The 19,604-nt window shown below is 35.9% G+C and overlaps 1 protein-coding gene and 1 pseudogene across 2 annotated transcripts; one reads left to right on the top strand and one right to left on the bottom strand.

Annotated features, from left to right (window-relative positions):
* Window positions 1–1,303: 1,303 nt before the first annotated feature.
* LOC311610734 (olfactory receptor 4Q2) lies at window positions 1,304–2,236 on the top strand (the record flags this gene model as incomplete). The annotated part of the gene is made up of 1 exon (XM_084862280.1): window positions 1,304–2,236. The coding sequence occupies one exon, from the start codon at window positions 1,304–1,306 to the stop codon at window positions 2,234–2,236; it is 933 nt and encodes a 310-aa protein (XP_084718406.1).
* A 2,532-nt stretch (window positions 2,237–4,768) lies between these two features.
* On the bottom strand, window positions 4,769–17,799 carry LOC311620431 (proteasome subunit alpha type-1-like; annotated as a pseudogene). The gene is made up of 2 exons: window positions 17,783–17,799; window positions 4,769–5,487 (listed from the first exon to the last, which is right to left on the bottom strand). The product of its transcript is annotated as a proteasome subunit alpha type-1-like (transcript).
* Window positions 17,800–19,604: the final 1,805 nt, after the last annotated feature.

The raw sequence follows: 19,604 nt of genomic DNA, 5'->3' as shown, positions 1-19,604 counted from the left end.
AAAGCATAACCTATGCCCATATGTCCACAGCAGACTTAAGAAGAGAAATGTATTGTAGCCCATAATAATCTGGACAGAAATGTGTTATAGATGATAATAAGCTGGACAGGCATTCAGGAAAGTTAGGTAAGGGTCAATGAATTAGCAATAAGCCCAAAGTGGAATGTGATCCTTCCTCCAGCCATTTGCACAGGGCAGAGACCCACAAGAGTTATCTTAGTAGAAAAGAGTGCAGGGTAATTATTGTAGCCTGAACATCTACATAGTGTGGTTTCCTATCCCAAATACAACTTCTACAGAGCTTATGCCTATTTAGTTGAATTTTAAATTCTACCTTCGAGTTTTATTTTTTTCCAAGGTTTTTGGGGTTAGGGTTGTAGGAAGAGATTAACCAAAGAACTTTTATGCATAGCCCATAGACACAGACAATGATGTGGTGAAGGCCTGGGGTGTGTTAGGGGCTGAGCAGAGGGAGGCAAAGTGGGGAATATCTATAATTTTTAAATTATGCCAATGTTGCCACATGAGACTTGCAGTTACAATTTATGTTCTTTTGGAGAAGGTAGCATTTTATTTTCATAATTTGTTGGTTCATTTTTTAAAATAAAAGCCTCACTTAAAATTTTAATAATATTAATCCTATATAATAAAAGATTAATATGCAAATTGATCAAATGGCAGAATGACTGGTCACTATGATGCACTCTAACCATCAGGGGGCAGATGCTCAAAGCAGAAACTGCCCCCTGGTGGTCAATGAGCTCCCACAGGGGAGTGTCACTCAGCCAGAAGCCAGGCTCACAGACTGTGAGAGGGTGCAGGCTGGGCTGAAGGATCCCCCCACCCCCTCACCACCACCACCACCACCACTACAACCACCACCACCACCCCGCCAAGTGCACAAATTCCATGCACCAGGCTTTTAGTATATACATATGTACATATGTATATATTACTATCTTTGCAAAATGTAACATATATTTAGAGACAATGTAAAAAAAGAGAAGTAAAGTAGCAAATTATGGAAGAGAGATTCATCAAGCTGAAGGTAAATGCCTGGGACCAGGCAACTTCATGCTCTAGTCTAAAATAATCTTGTCTGTCTCAAAGTTGGAGCTGGTTGGAGAATATATTTTTATATTAGCTAAGGGAGAGAAGAATTTCTTCAAGCTAAACAAAATACTCTAGGGAAAACTATCTCTTGAAAATGAAAAGTTTCTTGTATTTTGTGTAAAACATCTCATCCGTTTTTATTACTGATGTCCCTTGTTTAATTTCTTGCATCTAGGTGGGGCCAGGTCAAATGGATGAAAACCAAACAGAAGTGGTGAGAGAATTTGCCCTGGCAGGCTTCTCACAGAAACCATCTATTGAGGCAGCGCTATTTGTACTATTTCTCTTCTTCTATGTGTCCACATGGATAGGCAATGTCCTCATCATGGTCACAGTGGCCTCTGATAACAATTTAAATTCATCACCCATGTATTTTCTTCTTGGCAACCTCTCTTTCCTAGACCTTTGCTATTCAACGGTAACTACTCCTAAGCTTCTGGCTGACTTTCTTGACAATAAAAAGCTCATTCCCTATGACCAATGCATTGCACAACTCTTTTTCCTGCATTTTGTAGGGGCAGCTGAGATGTTCCTGCTCACAGTCATGGCCTATGATCGCTATGTTGCAATTTGTCGCCCCCTGCACTATACCACAATCATGAGTCGAAGATTATGCTGTGTGTTGGTAGCTGCCTGCTGGATGGGAGGGTTTGTGCACTCTACTGTCCAGACAATTCTTACTATCCATCTGCCCTTTTGTGGACCAAACAAGGTAGACAACTTCTTTTGTGATGTTCCCCCTGTCATCAAACTTGCCTGTGCAGACACATTTGTCATTGAATTACTAATGGTATCTAACAGTGGGTTGATCTCTACCAGCTCGTTTGTGGTGCTGATTTCTTCCTACACCATTATCCTTGTCAAGATTCGCTCCAAGGAGGGAAGGAAAAAGGCACTCTCCACCTGTGCCTCCCACCTCATGGTGGTAACACTCTTTTTCGGACCCTGTATTTTCATTTATGCTCGTCCCTTCTCCATCTTTTCTGTGGACAAAGTGGTGTCTGTGCTCTACAATGTTATTACCCCTATGCTGAATCCCCTCATCTACACACTTCGGAACAAAGAGGTCAAGTCAGCCATGCGGAAGCTGTGGGGTAGGAATGGACTTTCTTGGAAAAAATAAAGGACCTAAGAATTTGAAGTGAGTTCTGAAAGCAAAAAAATGTGTATTTAATAATACCAAGAATTATTAAAATAATTCATTTTGTATTAATGAGTTAGGAGACGATAGACTAGTTGTTCAGTTTTCTTTCATAATTCTTCTATTTATGGCTTTACAATTACATTAAACTCAAGAAAACTCCTTGCATGTTAAATTTTCCTATCTCCTGTTTCCTTTTCTTCCCCAAAGAAAATATGTTTCTTGTTTTTATTAGGGTGTTCTTTCATTCTATCCATTTGATCTTTCATTTGATCCATTCATTTGATCAAATTTTATTCTATTCTTTCTTTCTATTCAGTTTGCTATTACACAGTGGTACAAACTATCCTTTCCAAATTCTCACTACTTTTTCTTTGCCTTGCCACAGTTTTTTCTTCTTGATTTTTAACCTTTTAAAAACTAGATGTCTGAATAAAACTAGATGAATTGAATACAGAATTTATATACATTTTTTTATTCCCACAAAATATTTAAAGGGTATCAGTTAAATGAATTAGGGTGTATCAAATTTATATGACTGCTGAACAATAAACTAATGGGACATATTAGTTAGTTTCGTCACTTCTCCATACTGCCAACAACCATCTAGCAATATAATTGACAGATCAATTGCCTAATAGAATGGGTTCCAATACCCATCTGTGAGTTACAAGCCAATTGAATCTAGACAAATTACTGAGATAATTGGAACCATAATTTCCTTATCTATAGTATTCACTGAATGATGCCTTACCCCTCGGTGCTCTTTTGGAGACTACAAATTACAATAGATATGAATATATCTAGTTTGTTGCCTAGCTCATAACAGAGCTTTACAATTATTTATTTATTAAAGTTTTTTTTTATGACAGAATATACAGATGGTGATATTCGAAACTGGTTGATTTGCTTTAGTGAAACAACAGCATGGTCTATAAATAATTTGTGAAGGATGTCAGAAAGTGTTTAAAAATGAGCGATGATATTTCCCCTGTATGAATTATTGAACATAGTTTATATTCTGTCACCATTATCATAAAAAAAATTCCTCATTGAATTGATTGTCCTCAGAGTTATAGTAGGACTAATTCATAAGCTTGTGTACTGCTTACTAAGATTTTATAATCAAGGATAATAAAATTAAATTAACAGTCAAGTTTATGACAAAGTAGACACAAATAAAATATGAATGCAAAATACAAATGTACTATAACTTATTTTCATTGCTTTAGTTTTTTATATTCAGTGGATTATAGAAGCAATTTTAGTAACTAATTTAGGTGATGAAGTCAGTAGCCAATAATGTTATGTAAATTCATTGAAAACTGGAGTTTTGTCTTTATTATTTTTACATTTCCAACACTTTTTTAAATGTCTAAAATAAAATAAATTTGTATTGAACAAATGAAGGAGGTTTTTATATATTCTCTGATCAATGTGGTAATGATTAGGAAAGAGATATTTCACAGATGTTTTCTTTTTTCATACTTGGAAAGGTAACTTGTAAATTTTTCATTGAGACTTAGAAAACATTTTGAGAGATATTACAGAAACAAGAGCAGATCAAAACACTTATGGATATACCACCACTGTTGTTAGTGAGTCAGATAAATATCTCAATATAAAAGAGATAATTTAAAATTTTAATTCATAATAAGGCAACTATTACTCATGTGATTTCATCTATATTGACGTGCCTACAGAATCAGAGAAGTCTATATTTGAATTCTCAATCAGTACTTTATTAACAATACTACCAACTCATGAGGCATTGAGGATCAAATTTCAGCAGAATTCAGGCAATAAATCATAAATACATAACCCAGTTGGTTTTTCACTATAAATTAATATTGATGTTGAACATTTCCCACTAATCAATGATATATGATAAAAGTAATACTTAGGAATTTTGTAAAAATTATGCAACATTCTGGAGTAAAAGAAGACAAAAGCCTGTAATATAAAACCATTATTCTTAGGAAATGTAAGATATATAGAAACATATATAACTATAAACTCTACGGGTTAAGTGAAATATGTGTTGAAATAGAAATAGAAATAAATATTCTCTAGAAATTCTGAAGAAAACATACATATTTAAAAAAACATTGCTTCTATATAGGTATATAAAAATACTCAGAAATTGTTAACCATATTAGCAATTTTAAATTGCTTTTTTTCTTATCCTTTTCAAAGGCTACTTTCATTTCTTTTCTTTTATTCCATGGTCGTCTTTAAAACCACAAATGTTCTTCATATAAAAACATTAGTACAGATAACTACATTTTCTAGAAAATGATTATATATACCCTTCCCCCCCAAAAAAAGAAAAATTCCCATTATATGGTTTTAATGAAGCTGCTTGAAATTCCAAACCACACATTTGGACTGATTTCTAAAGCATACCATTCCACACTACATCTTTTGGTTCAAAGTATAGATTATAGTCATCAGTACATGTTTCCGCATTCTTACACATTTGATAATACACATTATAGATGGGGGAATTATCAATTAATGTTCCATTGGTTCTTTGGCCTTTTCTACAGGTTCACCAGCTGGATGAACGAGCTGTGCCTTTCTCTATAGCTTTTCTTAAAGACCTTCCAGGAATGGAGACATATTATCATCCTCATAAATTACAAACTCCAAATCTTTATCAACAATTCCAATGGAAACGTTCTTTGTAGTTAGGTCCTGTTCTGCAGGAAATGTCTCTCTAAGTATGCAGACCATTCAAATTGCACTCCATAAACTCAAGCACATGTCTCTCCAAGTAAGAAGAGCTGATTGAGAATGGGCTCCAATGGACATAGTTCTGCAGTCAAAATAGTTAGCTGATGGACAGGTTTAGAAAGTAGGAGGGCCCATATAATCATAACCATCAATAATTAGTTCAACACCATATCGTTTCCAGCCATATCTTTGTGTTGGTATCTGGGTCTTGCTTCACAAGATACAAAATGAGACATAGGTCTGTCAAATACAAAACTGGAATCCAAACATTCCTGGCACATAAAATTACATAACAGTCTATCATCAGCAGTAAGTTCTGCAATTGAGATACCAATATGGCTGTCACATTGGAGAAATTTTTGGAGCTGCAAACTCTGACTGAGCTCTCTTCAATGAAACCAATACTGCATGGATTTTTTTATTTCAGACCAACTGTGGCTGAAACTTGTTTGACAGCTTTCATTGCATAGTCAATTTTATGAATCCTGTCCTGAGAGCTCCAGTGACATTATTGTCATACTAGTTGGGAAACATGGTTCTGACCCAACACGGGCCTGGCTATTGTCTCCTATGAAGCTGCAAATCAAGGAGTGCTAGCTACTTTCAACAGAAAATCATTTCAACAGAAAATCAAACTCTATGAGAAAAGAGAGGCAGTTTTATAATAAGAATACAAAGACACAAAGTTAAGAAATTTATCCAAGACAGTATTATTTATGACAACACAGCAAATGACTGATATATTTAAATCTTGAATCCAATATTTAGTGCATCTGTTCAAATAAAATATGAAATCTCAGATTTTTAAAATGCTCACGTCCTTTGGAAAGTGTATGGGTATTCTGGGTGCTGAGCGTGAGTGCCTGTGAGATGACAGAATCTGAAATATAGTAGGTCCTTGACAAACATTTGTTAATTGAATAAATAATTGTATAAATAGTATTAGTTATATTTTTGAGGATAAAATGGCTGTGTCCAAAGTATATAAAGTAAATAATCATTTTACATTAATAAAAACTAAATTGCCCTAAAGCAGATGTTTATTTCCTTTTGAGCTCTTTAAATGTCTATTTTTATGATCATTCACACCCATATATTCAGATATATGGGTGTGAATGATCATAAAAATAGACTATGTCCAAACTCTATAAAATCAAAACATAATATTATCACAGTAGTAAGCAAGTGAACTCTTGATTAACATATCTTGATAATGCAGAGTTCTATCTTAATTTAGTGTTTAAGCCTATTTGTGGAATTGCAGTCATAAAGGAAATCAGAAGTACCTAGGAGTTTGTTTTCCCTGATTGAAGACATTGCCCCAAATAATTGATGTTTTATAATCAATGTTAAGGAACAATGCTTTCATTTCTTGACCATTAATTTAATTAATGTAAAATATAATTTGTTTGTGATTCTCTTTTCCAGATCCAAATGTTTTCTCAGGACATTTTTTAAAACTCAGCAAATAATTTCAATCTGTGATATTCAAATACATTTCCTAATAAGATGATTCCCAAAGGGAGAAATAAAATCAGTAAAATATAGTGTTTGTTTCACTGTGGGTGAAAATAAAAATAAAGTCTACTGTGAGTGAAAATAATTAATTTTATAATCTAATGCATAATAAATATTAACATTATAACTTCAGTTTTTACCATAAAATATTTAGCCATAAAATATTTTCCCATATAAAAATTAACTTGTGTAATTTATTATCATTGTCATGTATTCATTTTTTAAATAAAATGATTAATCATAATGCATCCAAAAGAAAAAATATACTTCTTAAATCAATGGGATCCTGAAATAGTGTTGTATTTGTCTGTTTTCTTCTCTTCTCAGGCTTTTAAAAGTAGGACAAAAATTCACAGGGGAGAGACAAAATGGTAGTTGAACAGCTGGACCTGTTCTGAGCCTAGTCCCAGAGCAGATAGAAGGAGCGCCTGTGTGTCGCTCGGGGAGTGTTAGTTGGCAAGCTAAGGGGTAGCAGAACTCTAAGAGAAGGTAAAGATCTGCTGGACAGGATTTCCTGACCAAACAGCCCACACTATAGCAGAGACCTCTCCCGGAGCTACAGGCTCAGAGGGAAAACTACTCCATCTTACAAAGAAAAGAGGATCTTATCTGAGGTCTGAAAAACCCACAACAGTGGAGACCATCGAATAGCTGTGATGCCCCAATCAGTGCAAACACATGGATTCAAAGGAGTTCTTCAATCACCCACGGAAAGGTCAGAGTTTGCCTGGGATAACATGAGGGATCTGGGTCCCCGCTGCAGAGGTGGTGGTGGCAGCTGCAGCGGCTGTGTGGCCAGAGTGGCTCAGAAAGAGGCAGCGGCTGCAGAGAGAATCGTGCACTGCAAGATCCAGTTCTGGGTTTGGCGTGATCTTCCCAAAAATCAGGACTTTTTTAAAACACCAAGGGACGCGTGACAAATTGCTAAGAATCGGAACTGTCCCACCAACAGCGGAACATCTGGACACCTTGGTGCAGACCCTTCCTGCACCTGGTCCCCTTCACTCCCTTGCTTCTGAGTACTAGGGAAGGACTGCCCAGTTTGGCATATCCTGGGAGACTGCAGGGGGAAATTGCCTTCCTGGAAACAGGGAATCAGAGCGAGAAGAAACAATCTGGGAACCGAGTCAATCTGGGAGCCGGCACCCAGGCATCTTTTCTCAACAAAACATAGAGCCATAGAGAAAGACGGCTAGAGCAGCCAAAAAGACGGGAAGTCAATCCAGAAACACTGCCACCTAGGGGCTGAATTACAAACTGACTTTTTTTATTACTTTTAATTAATCAAAAATAAATGAAGACAAATAACTGAGAAATAGCCTATTTAAAATTAAGGACTAGCTTACAAAACTGAGGTGCAGTGGAACACAGAGAGCTTCAATACTGTCTGGACCAAGAAACAGGCGTGCCAGATAGAATAACAGAGGAAGTGAATGACCACTATTGCACATTTTTATGCTAATTTTTCTATTTTTTATTATATTTTCTTTTTTTACACCTTTTATTTTATTTTCATTTTTTACATCTTTTACTTAAGAAACAAATTTTTTTCTTTTTTCCTCACTTGATTTTACTTTTTCAATTATTACATTTTTAGTTTCAATCATCATTATTACTACTGCTATTTTGCATTTTTTGTTTCCTTCTTCTTTATTTCTTTGTTTAATTACCATTTTGTTTTCTCTTTATTTTATATTGGGATTAGTCTTCTTCATTCTATTTTCAATTCTACTATAGCATCGTTCAATCCTATCTCAACTTGACCTTTACAGCCTCACTCTCTTACTAACCTTTCCCCTTTTCGTTTCCTGTTTATCTTAACCCATTCCTAGTTTAGTTTTTCCCTATTCTTTCTGTATACCCCCTGCTAAAATTTTCACCCTACTTATATACCTAATTTCCAACCCCCTGATCCAAGTAAATAAATACTACTCTCTTCGCTATATTAACTATTGAAAAAAAATGTTTTTCTCTCTGTCCTTTTCTTGTCGTTTGCAGTATTGTTGCTGGTGTTTTCTGGGATTATAGTTGTTCTTTTGGAATTTTCTCCAAATATATATATATATATATATATATATATATATATATATATATATTCCTGATAAATATATATACATATGTAGTTTGTTCCCCTTTTCTCTCATAGTCTGCTTCTCTCTCTCTCTCTCTCTCTCTCTCTCTCTCTCTCTCTCTCTCTTTCCCTTTTTCCCTTTTTCCCAATTTCATTTTGACACTACTTTTTTCTTCTTTTCTCTATCTCCTTATTTATCCCCCTACTTTTTTTTTTACTTCTATTCTTTCTCTCATATCCCCTAATTTGCCTTTCTCTAGTGGTCACCTTTATTAGAGGTTATTAAAATCACAAATACATTCCTGTTCAGTACCTTTTGTGTTGTACCTGATAGTGTTGTATTTTGTGCCTTTAAATCAACACAGGAGAAAGAGAACCAGACAACCTGAAAAGAGAGACCATGGGGAGACAAAGAAATAGCCTGCATATGAAAGAAAAGCAGGCATCACCAGAAAAGGAAGTAAACAAGTTAGAGGCAAGCAACCTACCAGAGCAAGAATTCAGAGTAATGATCATAAGATGGCTAAAAAGAAAGGAAGACAAATTTGACAATATGAGTAAGAACTAAGAGGAAATGAAGAAGAACCAAGAGGAAATGAAGAAGAATGAAGAGGAAATGAAGATAAACCAAGAACAAATGAAAAATGACATCGCTACTATGAAGAACTCAATAGAAAGCATCAAGAGTAGACTAGAAGAAGCAGAGGACCACATCAGTGAGCTAGAAGACAAGATGGAAAAAAAAAACCAATTAGAGCAGCTTCTAGAAAAAAAAAAATTAAAAACAGGCGGAGAACCTACAGGAGCATTGGAGCAATACAAAACAAAACAATATTAGAATAATAGGGGTTCCAGAAGGAAAGGAAACTGAGGAAGACATGAAAAACGTATTTTAAGAAATAATGACAGAAAACTTTCCTGAGATAGAGAAGAAAAAAACCCACAGAAATCCAAGATGCTCGCAGAGTCCCAAGCAAAATGAATGCCAAAAGACCAATGCCAAGACACATTATAATTAAATTGGCAAACAACAATGACAAAGTAAGAATCTTAAAAGCAGCCAGAGAGAGACAGAATGTTACATATAAAGGAACCCCCATCAGACTAGCAACTGATTTCTCAACAGAAACTCATCAGGCCAGTAGGGAATAGGATGAAATATACAAAGTCATGCAAAGGAAGGGTCTGAATTCAAGAATACTGTACCCAGCAAGGCTATCAATCAAAATTGAAGGTGAAATCAGGAGCTTCACAGACAAAAAAGGACTAAGGGAATTTATCACCACCAAACCAGCAATGCAAGAAATGCTAAAGAGTCTGCTGTAAAAATAAAGAAATAGGAAGAGAAGAAGGAACACAGGGTTATAGGATAAAAATGGCATCAAATAAGTACCTATTAATAATAACTTTAAATGTAAATGGTTTAAATGCTCCAATCAAAAGACATAGGGTAACAGATTGGATAAGAAAACAATACCCATATATCTTCTGTCTACAAGAAACCCATTTTAGAAAAAAAAGAAGTAGGCAGACTGAGGGTGAAGGGATGGAAAAAGATTTTCAAGGCGAATTGAAATGAAAAAAAAAGCTGGGATAGCAATACTTATATCTGACAAATTAGATCTCAAAGTGAAGGACATAACAACAAATAATGAAGGCCACTTCATAATACTAAAGGGAGCAATCCAACAAGAAGAATAATCGTGGTAAACATATATGCACCCAATACAGGATCACCCAAATACATTAAAAAAAAAAAAAAAACCTGCTGGAGGACATTAAGGGAGAGATTAATAGCAATGCAATCATAGTAGGAGATTTGAATACCCCACTGTCACCTTTGGACAAATTATCTAAACAAAAAATTAGCAAAGAAATATCAGTCCTAAATGATGCACTAGACCAGGTGGAATTAATAGACATCTTCATAACATTTAACCTAAAGCCACAGAATATACATTCTTCTCAAGTACACATGGGTCATTTTCAAAGATAGACCATATGTTGGGACATAGGCAAAGTCTCTTCAAATTCAAGAAGATAGAAATCATATCAAGCATCTTCTCAGATCATAGTTGCATAAAATTGGAAATCAACTAGAATAAAAATAATCCAAAGAAATCAAACACATGGAGACTAAATAGCATGTTATTGAACAAGAACTGGGTTACCAGAGAAATCAAGGAAGAAATTTAAAACATCATGGCAGCAAATGACAATGAAAACACAATAATCCAAAATCTGTGGGACACAGCAAAATAATTTTGAGAGGGAAGTTCATATCTCTACAAGCCTATTGCAAAAAAAACAAGAAAAAATGGTAACAAATTATCTCACTCTACAACTCAAAGAGTTAGAAAAAGAGCAACAAGAAAAGCCCAGTGTAAGCAGAAGGAAGGAAATAACAAAAATCAGAGCAGAGATAAATTACATAGAGACCAAAGAAATAATACATAAGATTAACAAAACCAAGTGCTGGTTCTTTGAAAGGATAAACAAGATTGATGAACCTCTAGCCAGGCTAACCAAGAAACAAAGAGAGAGGACCCAAATAAACAAAATCAGAAATGAAAGAGTGAAATAACAGACCCCATCGAAATACAAAGGATTGTTACAAAATACTATGAACAACTCTATTCCAACAAAATGGACAACCTGGAGGAAATGGACATATTCCTAGAAAAATACAACCTTCCAAAACTCAATCAAGAAGAATCTAAAAATCTCAATAGACCAGTGACTTGGGAAGAAATTGAAACAGTCATCAAAAATCTTCCAGCAAACAAAAACCCGGGGCCAGATAGCTTCACGGGAGAGTTTTACCAAACATCCAAGGAAGAACTAAAATGTATCTTCCTCAGACTATTCCAAAAAATTCAAGAGAAAGGAACACTTCCAAACTCCTTCTATGAAGCCAGCATCACCCTAATACCAAAACCAGATAAAGACAACTCAATGAAAGAGAATTACAGGCCAATATTCCTCATGAACATAGATGCCAAAATCCTCAACAAAATTCTAGCAAATCGGTTCCAGCAGTACATCAGAAAGATCATGCACCATGACCAAGTAGGATTTATTCCAGGAATGCAAGGATGGTACAATATTCGCAAATCAGTAAATGTGATACATCACATAAACAAATTGAAAGATAAATATCATATAGTCATATCAATTGATGCAGAAAAAGCATTTGATAAAATCTAACACCCTTTTCTGATAAAAACTCTCAACAAGGTGGAAATAGAAGGATCATACCTCAACATAATAAAAGCTATATATGATAAACCCACAGCCCACATCATACTCAATGGGCAAAAACTAAAACCATTCCCTCTAAGAACAGGAACAAGACAGAGATGCCCACTCTCGCCACTCCTGTTTGACATAGTACTGGAAGTACTAGCCATTGCAATTAGACAAGAGGAGGAAATAAAAGGCATTCAAATTGGAAAAGAAGAAGTAAAGTTATCCTTATTTGCAGACGACATGATATTGTATTTAAAAAACCCAAAAGACTCCATTAAAAAACTAATTGGCTTAATAAATGAATTTGGCAATGTAGCAGGATACAAAATTAACGCCAAGAAATCTATGGCATTTCTATACACCAATAGTGAACTTACAGAAACAGAGACTAAAAAAGCAATCCCATTTACCATTGCTGCAAAAAAAACTAAGATACCTAGGAATAAGGCGATAAAAGACCTAGGTATATGCAGAAAACTACATGACATTGAAAAAAGAGATAGAGGAAGATGTAAACAGATGGAAGAACATACCATGTTCATGGATTGGTAGAATCAACATCATTAAAATGTCCATACTTCCCAAAGCAATTTATAGGTTCAATGCACACCCCATTAAAATTCCAATGGCATATTTCACTGACCTAGAAAGAACTCTCCAAAAATTCATCTGGAACAAAAAAAGACCCCAGATAACCACAGCAATCCTGAGAAAGAAGAGTAAAGTAGGAGTGATCTCAATACCAGATTTCAAGCTGTATTATAAAGCCACTGTTCTCAAAACAGCCTGGTACTGGCACAAGAACAGACATATAAATCAATAGAATAGAATAGAGAATCTGGATATCGACCCAAATCACTATGCTCAATTAATATTTGACAAAGGAGGCATGAACATACAATGGAGTTAAGACAGTCTCTTCAATAAATGGTGTTGGGAAAATTGGACAGATACATGCAAAAGAATGAAACTAGATCACCAACTTACACCATTCACAAAAATAAACTCAAAATGAATCAAGGACTTAAAAATAAGATGGAAAACCATAAAAATACTAGAGGCATCCACAGGCAGCAAAATCTCAGACATATGCCGAAAAAATTTCTTCACTGATACTGCCCCTAGAGCAATGGAAGCTAAAGAGAAAATAAGCAAATGGGACTACATCAAAATAAAAAGCTTTTTTACAGCAAAAGAAACCATCAACAAAACAACAAGAAAGCCCACTGTACGGGAGAACATATTTGCAAATGCTATCATTGATAAAGGTTTAATCTTCAACATCTACAGACAGCTTATACAACTAAATAAAAGGAAGATAAATGAGCCAATTAAAAAATGGGCAATGGGCCAAAACCGGTTTGGCTCAGTGGTAGAGCGTCGGTCTGCGGACTGAAAGGTCCGGGGTTCGATTCCAGTCAAGGGCATGTACCTTGGTTGTGGGCACATCCCCGGTAGTGGGTGTGCAAGAGGCATCTGGTTGATGTTTCTCTCTCATCGACATTTCTAGCTCTCTATCCCTCTCTCCTCCTCTCTGTAAAAAATCAATAAAATATATATTTTTAAAAAAAAGGGCAATGGACCTAATTTGAATCTTCTAAACAAAAGACAAAAGGAAGGCCAAGAGGCACATGAAAACATGCTCAAAGTCACTAATCATCTGAGAGATGCAAATCAAAACAACAATGTGGTATCAACAATGCAGTAACATCAACAAATCAACAAACGACAAGTGTTGGCGAGGTTGCGGAGAAAAAGGAACCCTTGTGCACTGCTGGTGGGAATGCAGACTGGTGCAACCACTGTGGAGAACAGTATGGAGTTTCCTCAAAAAACTGAAAATGGGACTCCCATTTGACCCAGTAATCCCACTCCTAGGAATATATTCTAAGAAACCAGAAACACCAATCAGAAAGGAAATATGCACCCCTATGTTCATAGCAGCACAATTTACAATAGCTATGATTTGGAAACAGCCTAGGTGCCCATCAGCAGATGATTGGATTCAAAAACTATGGTACAGCTACACTATGGAATACTATGCTGCCATAAAAAAGAAGGAATTCTTATCATTTGCAGCAACCTGGATGGAATTGGAGAACATCATGCTGAGTGAAATAAGCCAGTCAATGAGAGAGAAACACCACATGACCTCACTCATTTATGGATAATAAAGAACATTATAAACTGATGAACAAAAAGATAGATATAGAGATAGTAAAGTAACAAACAGACTGTCAAATTACAGAGGGGAGGATAGGGAGATATGGGATAAGAGATCAACCGAAGGACTCCTATACATTCATATAAGCCAAACCAATGGCCTAAAAACACTGGTGGTGGGAGGGAGGACATGTATGGGAATGGGGGGCAATGGAAAGATATGTACACATATAATACCTTAATAAATAAAAATAAACACATAAACATACAAACACAAAAATAAAATCACAGGTCATTATTTACTCTTATGTTAGCTACCCTGTGCCAAATGTGTCATGTCTTACTGCCTATAAACTGATAGCTCTTCCTGTCTTGAACTATAATTTGGAAATGAAAATTTAACTTTTATATCATTTTTATTTTATTTTTTTATTTATTTCAGAGAGGAAGGGAGAGGGAGAGAGAGATAGAAACATCAATGATGAGAGAGAATCATTGATTGGCTATTGCCTGCATGCTCCACACTGGTGATTGAGCCTACAACCTGAGCATATGCCCTGACCAGGAATCAAACTGGGATCTCCTGGTTCATAGGTCCAGGCTTAACGACTGAGCCACGCTAGCGGGGCGCTTTTATATCATTTTTTAGACAAATAAGCTAATGAGAAAAATCTTGTTTTAGAAAAGGAAAGACAGTTGCAGAGTTCATTCCAAAGTGTATGTGTGGGGTTTAATATATATGTATGTGTATATAAAGGATGGTCCAAAATTGTATACACACTTTAATAGCTGATAGTTCAATTGATGTTTTTTTCTTTTCATATTTAACCCATTAGGATTAATAATTATTCAAAGAGTGTATATGTGTTATTTTTTTAGCTCAATAATTATTTACCTGTAATATAATCATACAAATTATAAGAATGTACTGTTAGAATACAAACTTTGAGCAGAATTATATTAAAGAAATATCTCCTGAATGAGTAAGAATATATAGTTTTATATAAAGCTGAAATTCAGTGAAAAGTCATACATCTGTTCCATACATCCTATTTTTAATGTTTGTTTATTTTATTATTGTTTTTTATTGTTGATAATCCCTCCCCCTTTGCCCACTCCCAATTAACATCCCCCTGCCTTCACCACACTGTTGTCTGTGTTCATGGGCTATGTATATAAGTTCTTTGGGTAATCTCTTCACCTTCTTTTGTCCAGTCCCTCCCAAACCCTCCCCTCTGATATAAGTTTATTTTGTTCATTAGATTCCACATATAAGTGAGATCATAAGGTATTTGTCTTTCTCAGTCTGGCTTGTTTCGCTTAGCAAAATAATCTCCAGGTCCATCCATGCTGTCAAAAGAGTAATAATTCCTTGATTTTTACAGCTCCATAATATTCCATTAAATATACCACAGCCTTTGTTAAAATTCTTTATTGTTTATAGTATTACATATGCCTCCTTTTTCCCCCATTGATCTCTCCCCAGCAGCTCCCAACCCCCTCCCCTCCCCCCAGCACATGCCCTCACCTCCCTACTGTCTGTGTCCATTGGTTATGCTCATATACATGCATACTGGTCCTTTGGTTGATTTCTTAGCACCACCCACCCCTGTCTTCCTTCTTAGGTTGGATGGTCTGTTCAATATTTTTATGTTTCTGGCTCTATTTTTGTTCATCAGTTTATGTTGTTCATTATATTATACAGGTGTTTTACTTTTTAATCCATTCACCTACTATGTGCACTTTGGCTGTTGACAGATCTTAGCTACCTATAATAATAAAAGTGTAATATGCTAATTAGACCTGACAGCCAAATGACTTTCCGGACGTCATTCTAGATGTCCTCCCAGACTAAGCCTCAGTGGCGGGGGCCAAGGCAGAAGCATTTAGGGGTGATCAGCGGGCAGGCAGAGGCAGTTAGGGATGAACAGGCAGGCAGGGGAGTAGTTAGGGGTAATGAGACAGGCAGGCAGAGGTGATTAGGGGCCATCAAGCAGGCAGGCAGAGTGGTTAGGAGTGATCAGGCAGGCAGGTGAGTGGTTAAGGGCAATCAGGCAGGCAGGCAGAGGGGTTAGGTCTATCAGGAAGGCAGGCAGGCCAGCAGTTAGAATCCAGTGGTTCTAGATTGCAAGAGGGAGCATGTCAGGCTGAGGGGCCCTTCCAATTCTCCCTTTCCCTACCTCCCCACCCTGTGCAAGAATTTTATGCACTGGACCTCTAGTTGTAAATAACACTGCCATGAACATAGGAGTGCAGATATTCTTTCAAATTGGTGTTTCAGGATTCTTAGGCTATATTCCCTAAAGTAGGATTACTGGGTCAAAGGCTGCTCCATTTTTAATTTCTTGAGAAAACTTTATAATGTTTTCTACAGTGGTTGCATCAGTGCACTAGGGTTCCCTTTCTGCACATCCTCACCAGCACTTATTATTGGCTACTTTATTGATGGTAGTCATTCTGGCAAGTGTGAGGCTATATTCATCGTGGTTTTAATTTGCATCTCTCTGATGATTAATGACATTGAACATTTTTTGTGTCTTTATTGGCCAACTGTATGTCCTCTTTGGAGAAGTGTCTATTCAGGTCTTTGCCCATATTTTAACTGGGTTGTTTGTCTTCCTGGTATTGAGTTGTAGAAGTTGTTTTGGAAATTAACCCCTTATCAGATGTATCATTGCCAAATATTTTCTCCCATACACTGGGTTTCCTTTTCATTTTGTGGATAATTTCCTTTGCTATGAGAAGTTTTTTAGTTTGATGTAGTCCCATCTGTTTATTTTCCCCTTTGTTTCCTTTGTCCTGGGAAATATATCAGCAAAGATATTGCTACAAGAGATGTCTGAGAGTTTACTGCATATGTTTTCTCATCCACTGTAATGATTTGTAATAAAATTAATGTCTATGACAAAAATCCACATAAATCCATGGGTTAGGTGGTGAATTTGGAATTTTAAAAAGGTTTGGAGTTAAGTGACAGAGATGTCAACCAATTTAAAACTTATTCATGACATGCTTTGTAGCCAAGTTATTAAGATGCACTTTGAGCTGAAACCGGTTTGGCTCAGTGAATAGAGCATCTGTCTGTGGACTGAAAGGTCCCAGGTTAGATTCTGGTCAAGGGCATGTACATTAGTTGCGAGCACATCCCCAGCAGGGGGTATGCAGGAGGCAGCTGGTCGATGTTTCTCTCTCATGGATGTTTCTAGCTCTCTATCCCTCTTCCTTCCTCTCTGTGGAAAATCAATAAAAAATATATATTAAAAAAAAAAAAAAACCCACGCACTTTCAAGCCTGTGATGCAAAGTGCACCAGAGCAACACCCCCTTGTAAAATGAAACTTTATTGTAATATTTTATAATGAAAGGTGTAATGATTATGAAACTGTTTTGTGCCATATAGATAATCTCTGAAAATCTCATATGTTAGGGGCAGAAATAGAATGTTTATAAGAAATATTAATAAAAATATTAATCATGCTCTGTTAACTGTGTTTGTTTTGTTCTGATTTAAGAAAGCATATTCAGGCCAGCCAGGATTGTTCAGTGGTTGCACATCGATCTATGAACTGGGAGATTACATAATTTCCTAACAGGGCACCTGCCAGGGTTGACTGCTCCATCCCCAGTGTGGGTCATGCGAGAGGCAGCCAATCAATGATTCTCTCTCCTCATTAATGTTTCTATCTCTTTTCCTCTCCCGTCCTCTCTGAAATCAATAATAATAATTAAAAAAAAAGACAAAGAAAGCACATTATAATCTGGCTGTGAGTTGTAGGGCGCCTGGGAGCTCACCTGGAAATGAGGTCCATCCTCCCCTTCAGGGAGCTGCCTATTATCATGGAAAGATCAATAACTTTGTTGTGAAAGGAAACAATGGAGTCCCTGGATGCTCCCAGCCCTTTGCAAACTCCCAGCCCACATTGCCTACAACCTATAACCATTATATCCATTCTTATTCCTTTTGCCCATTTCCCCATGTAATCTTTGTCCTTGTACCCCATAGAAGCAGCTAGTTTATGTGGGGCAGGGGTAGAGAGCAGATTTTGTGGATGACCTGCTGCTCTCCCATACTGCCAGCATTGGAATAACCACTCGTCTATTATTCAACCCTGTCTCTGCTTAATTGGCTCAAATAGTGAAAGGTAGCCCTGACCCATTGGCTATCTGGTTTCAATAGCAGGATACCTAAATAAAAATTTATTATTAATAATTTAGTGAGCATAAACTATTCATTGTACCATTAATGTATATCACAGTTTAAATTATTTAACACATCTTAAATTTCTCTTTCTAATTCCTAATTTCTGAGTATGTTAGTATGTTGTAATATCTGCTTTTAGTAATGAATCTATAATATATGTAGAACAATTATTATATTGAGAATGTTATGCTCAGAAAAGTTTGGATATTATTCATCTAAAAATGACCCACAAAGTTATCAGAAGGAAGGGGAGATGATAGTTTGGGAGGCAATTGAGGGAAAGGAGGGGTCTACTAAATAAAAAAGGCCTACTCTTATAGTGCAAGGAATCACCCAATACTCTGCAATGCTCAGAGATAGCAACAGCATATTACAGGTCCCAAAATTAAGTACAAACCTCTCTCCTAGTCATGCTAGGGCAGCAGCTTCAGTGTTTTAACAACTCCCACTGAAATTTGGATTCCCAGAGCTCCAACAAATATGCCTCCAAAGTGGTTCACATCTCTACAAAAGACGCAGAACACCGTATGCAGAGTTTGATACAGAGTGCCACAGAGTGTGAAAGGTAGATTTTCAATATTAAAAATCCTGTGAACATGTCGTGCCTCATACTATGCCTTTAGAACAGGTAAGAGAAAATATTCTAGAGAGAGTTAATTCATTCGAAGTTTAATGTACTGAAGATGTTGTTTTAATTAATTTTGTGTTTGCTGAAAGGAAAGGATGTGACTTTGAGATATGAAATCCTGTCTCTGGGAGGTCACATAACTATTCACAGTGCTCTGTATCCAAAAATTTTTATGAAAATTTAAAGGATATATGCTTTCAAAATGACAGCAGAGTAAATGTTGACAGTAGGTGGTAAGTTATTAGGAATGATGACTAAATTTAAGAGCATTCAGATAACTCATATCATCATCAAAAATAATGGAAAAGCTAGAAACTCATAAATATTTGCAGAATAGGAATATTTCCCTTTTTATCAAGTTTCAGGTGTTGACAGAATATGTAAGTAAGCATATTAGAGAAGAAGCTGATGAGGGAGCATTAGTGACTAGAACTAGATATTTGGGAAAATCTCTGTATAAAACTTACCATTGGGCAATAAATACAATATAAATGCAATCTTATAAGATATTTAAATTTAGGGGAATGAAGGGAAATGTAAATTAACTTGGGAAATTTATTATGAGTATTTTACATAGTTGGAAAATTATTAACAATACTGCTAAACAAAACCAGTGAATGCAAGTTTCCTGATACATAAGGCAGTAAAAACATAAATTCAAAAAGGGAACTCAAAGAAACTTTAAAACTAGATTGGATAGGATTTGCAGTATGTCATTGATTGTCTTCTAATATAAGATATTTGAGTACAAGCTGCTGGATGGTTCTAGAAAGCTGCACTTAAAA

Source organism: Pipistrellus hanaki, assembly GCF_964339955.1.
Source record: "Pipistrellus hanaki genome assembly, chromosome: 1".
Classification (NCBI taxonomy): Eukaryota; Metazoa; Chordata; class Mammalia; order Chiroptera; family Vespertilionidae; genus Pipistrellus; species Pipistrellus hanaki.
The sequence above is the reverse complement of the archived record's forward strand: the minus strand, read 5'-3'. Positions and strand labels throughout refer to the sequence as shown.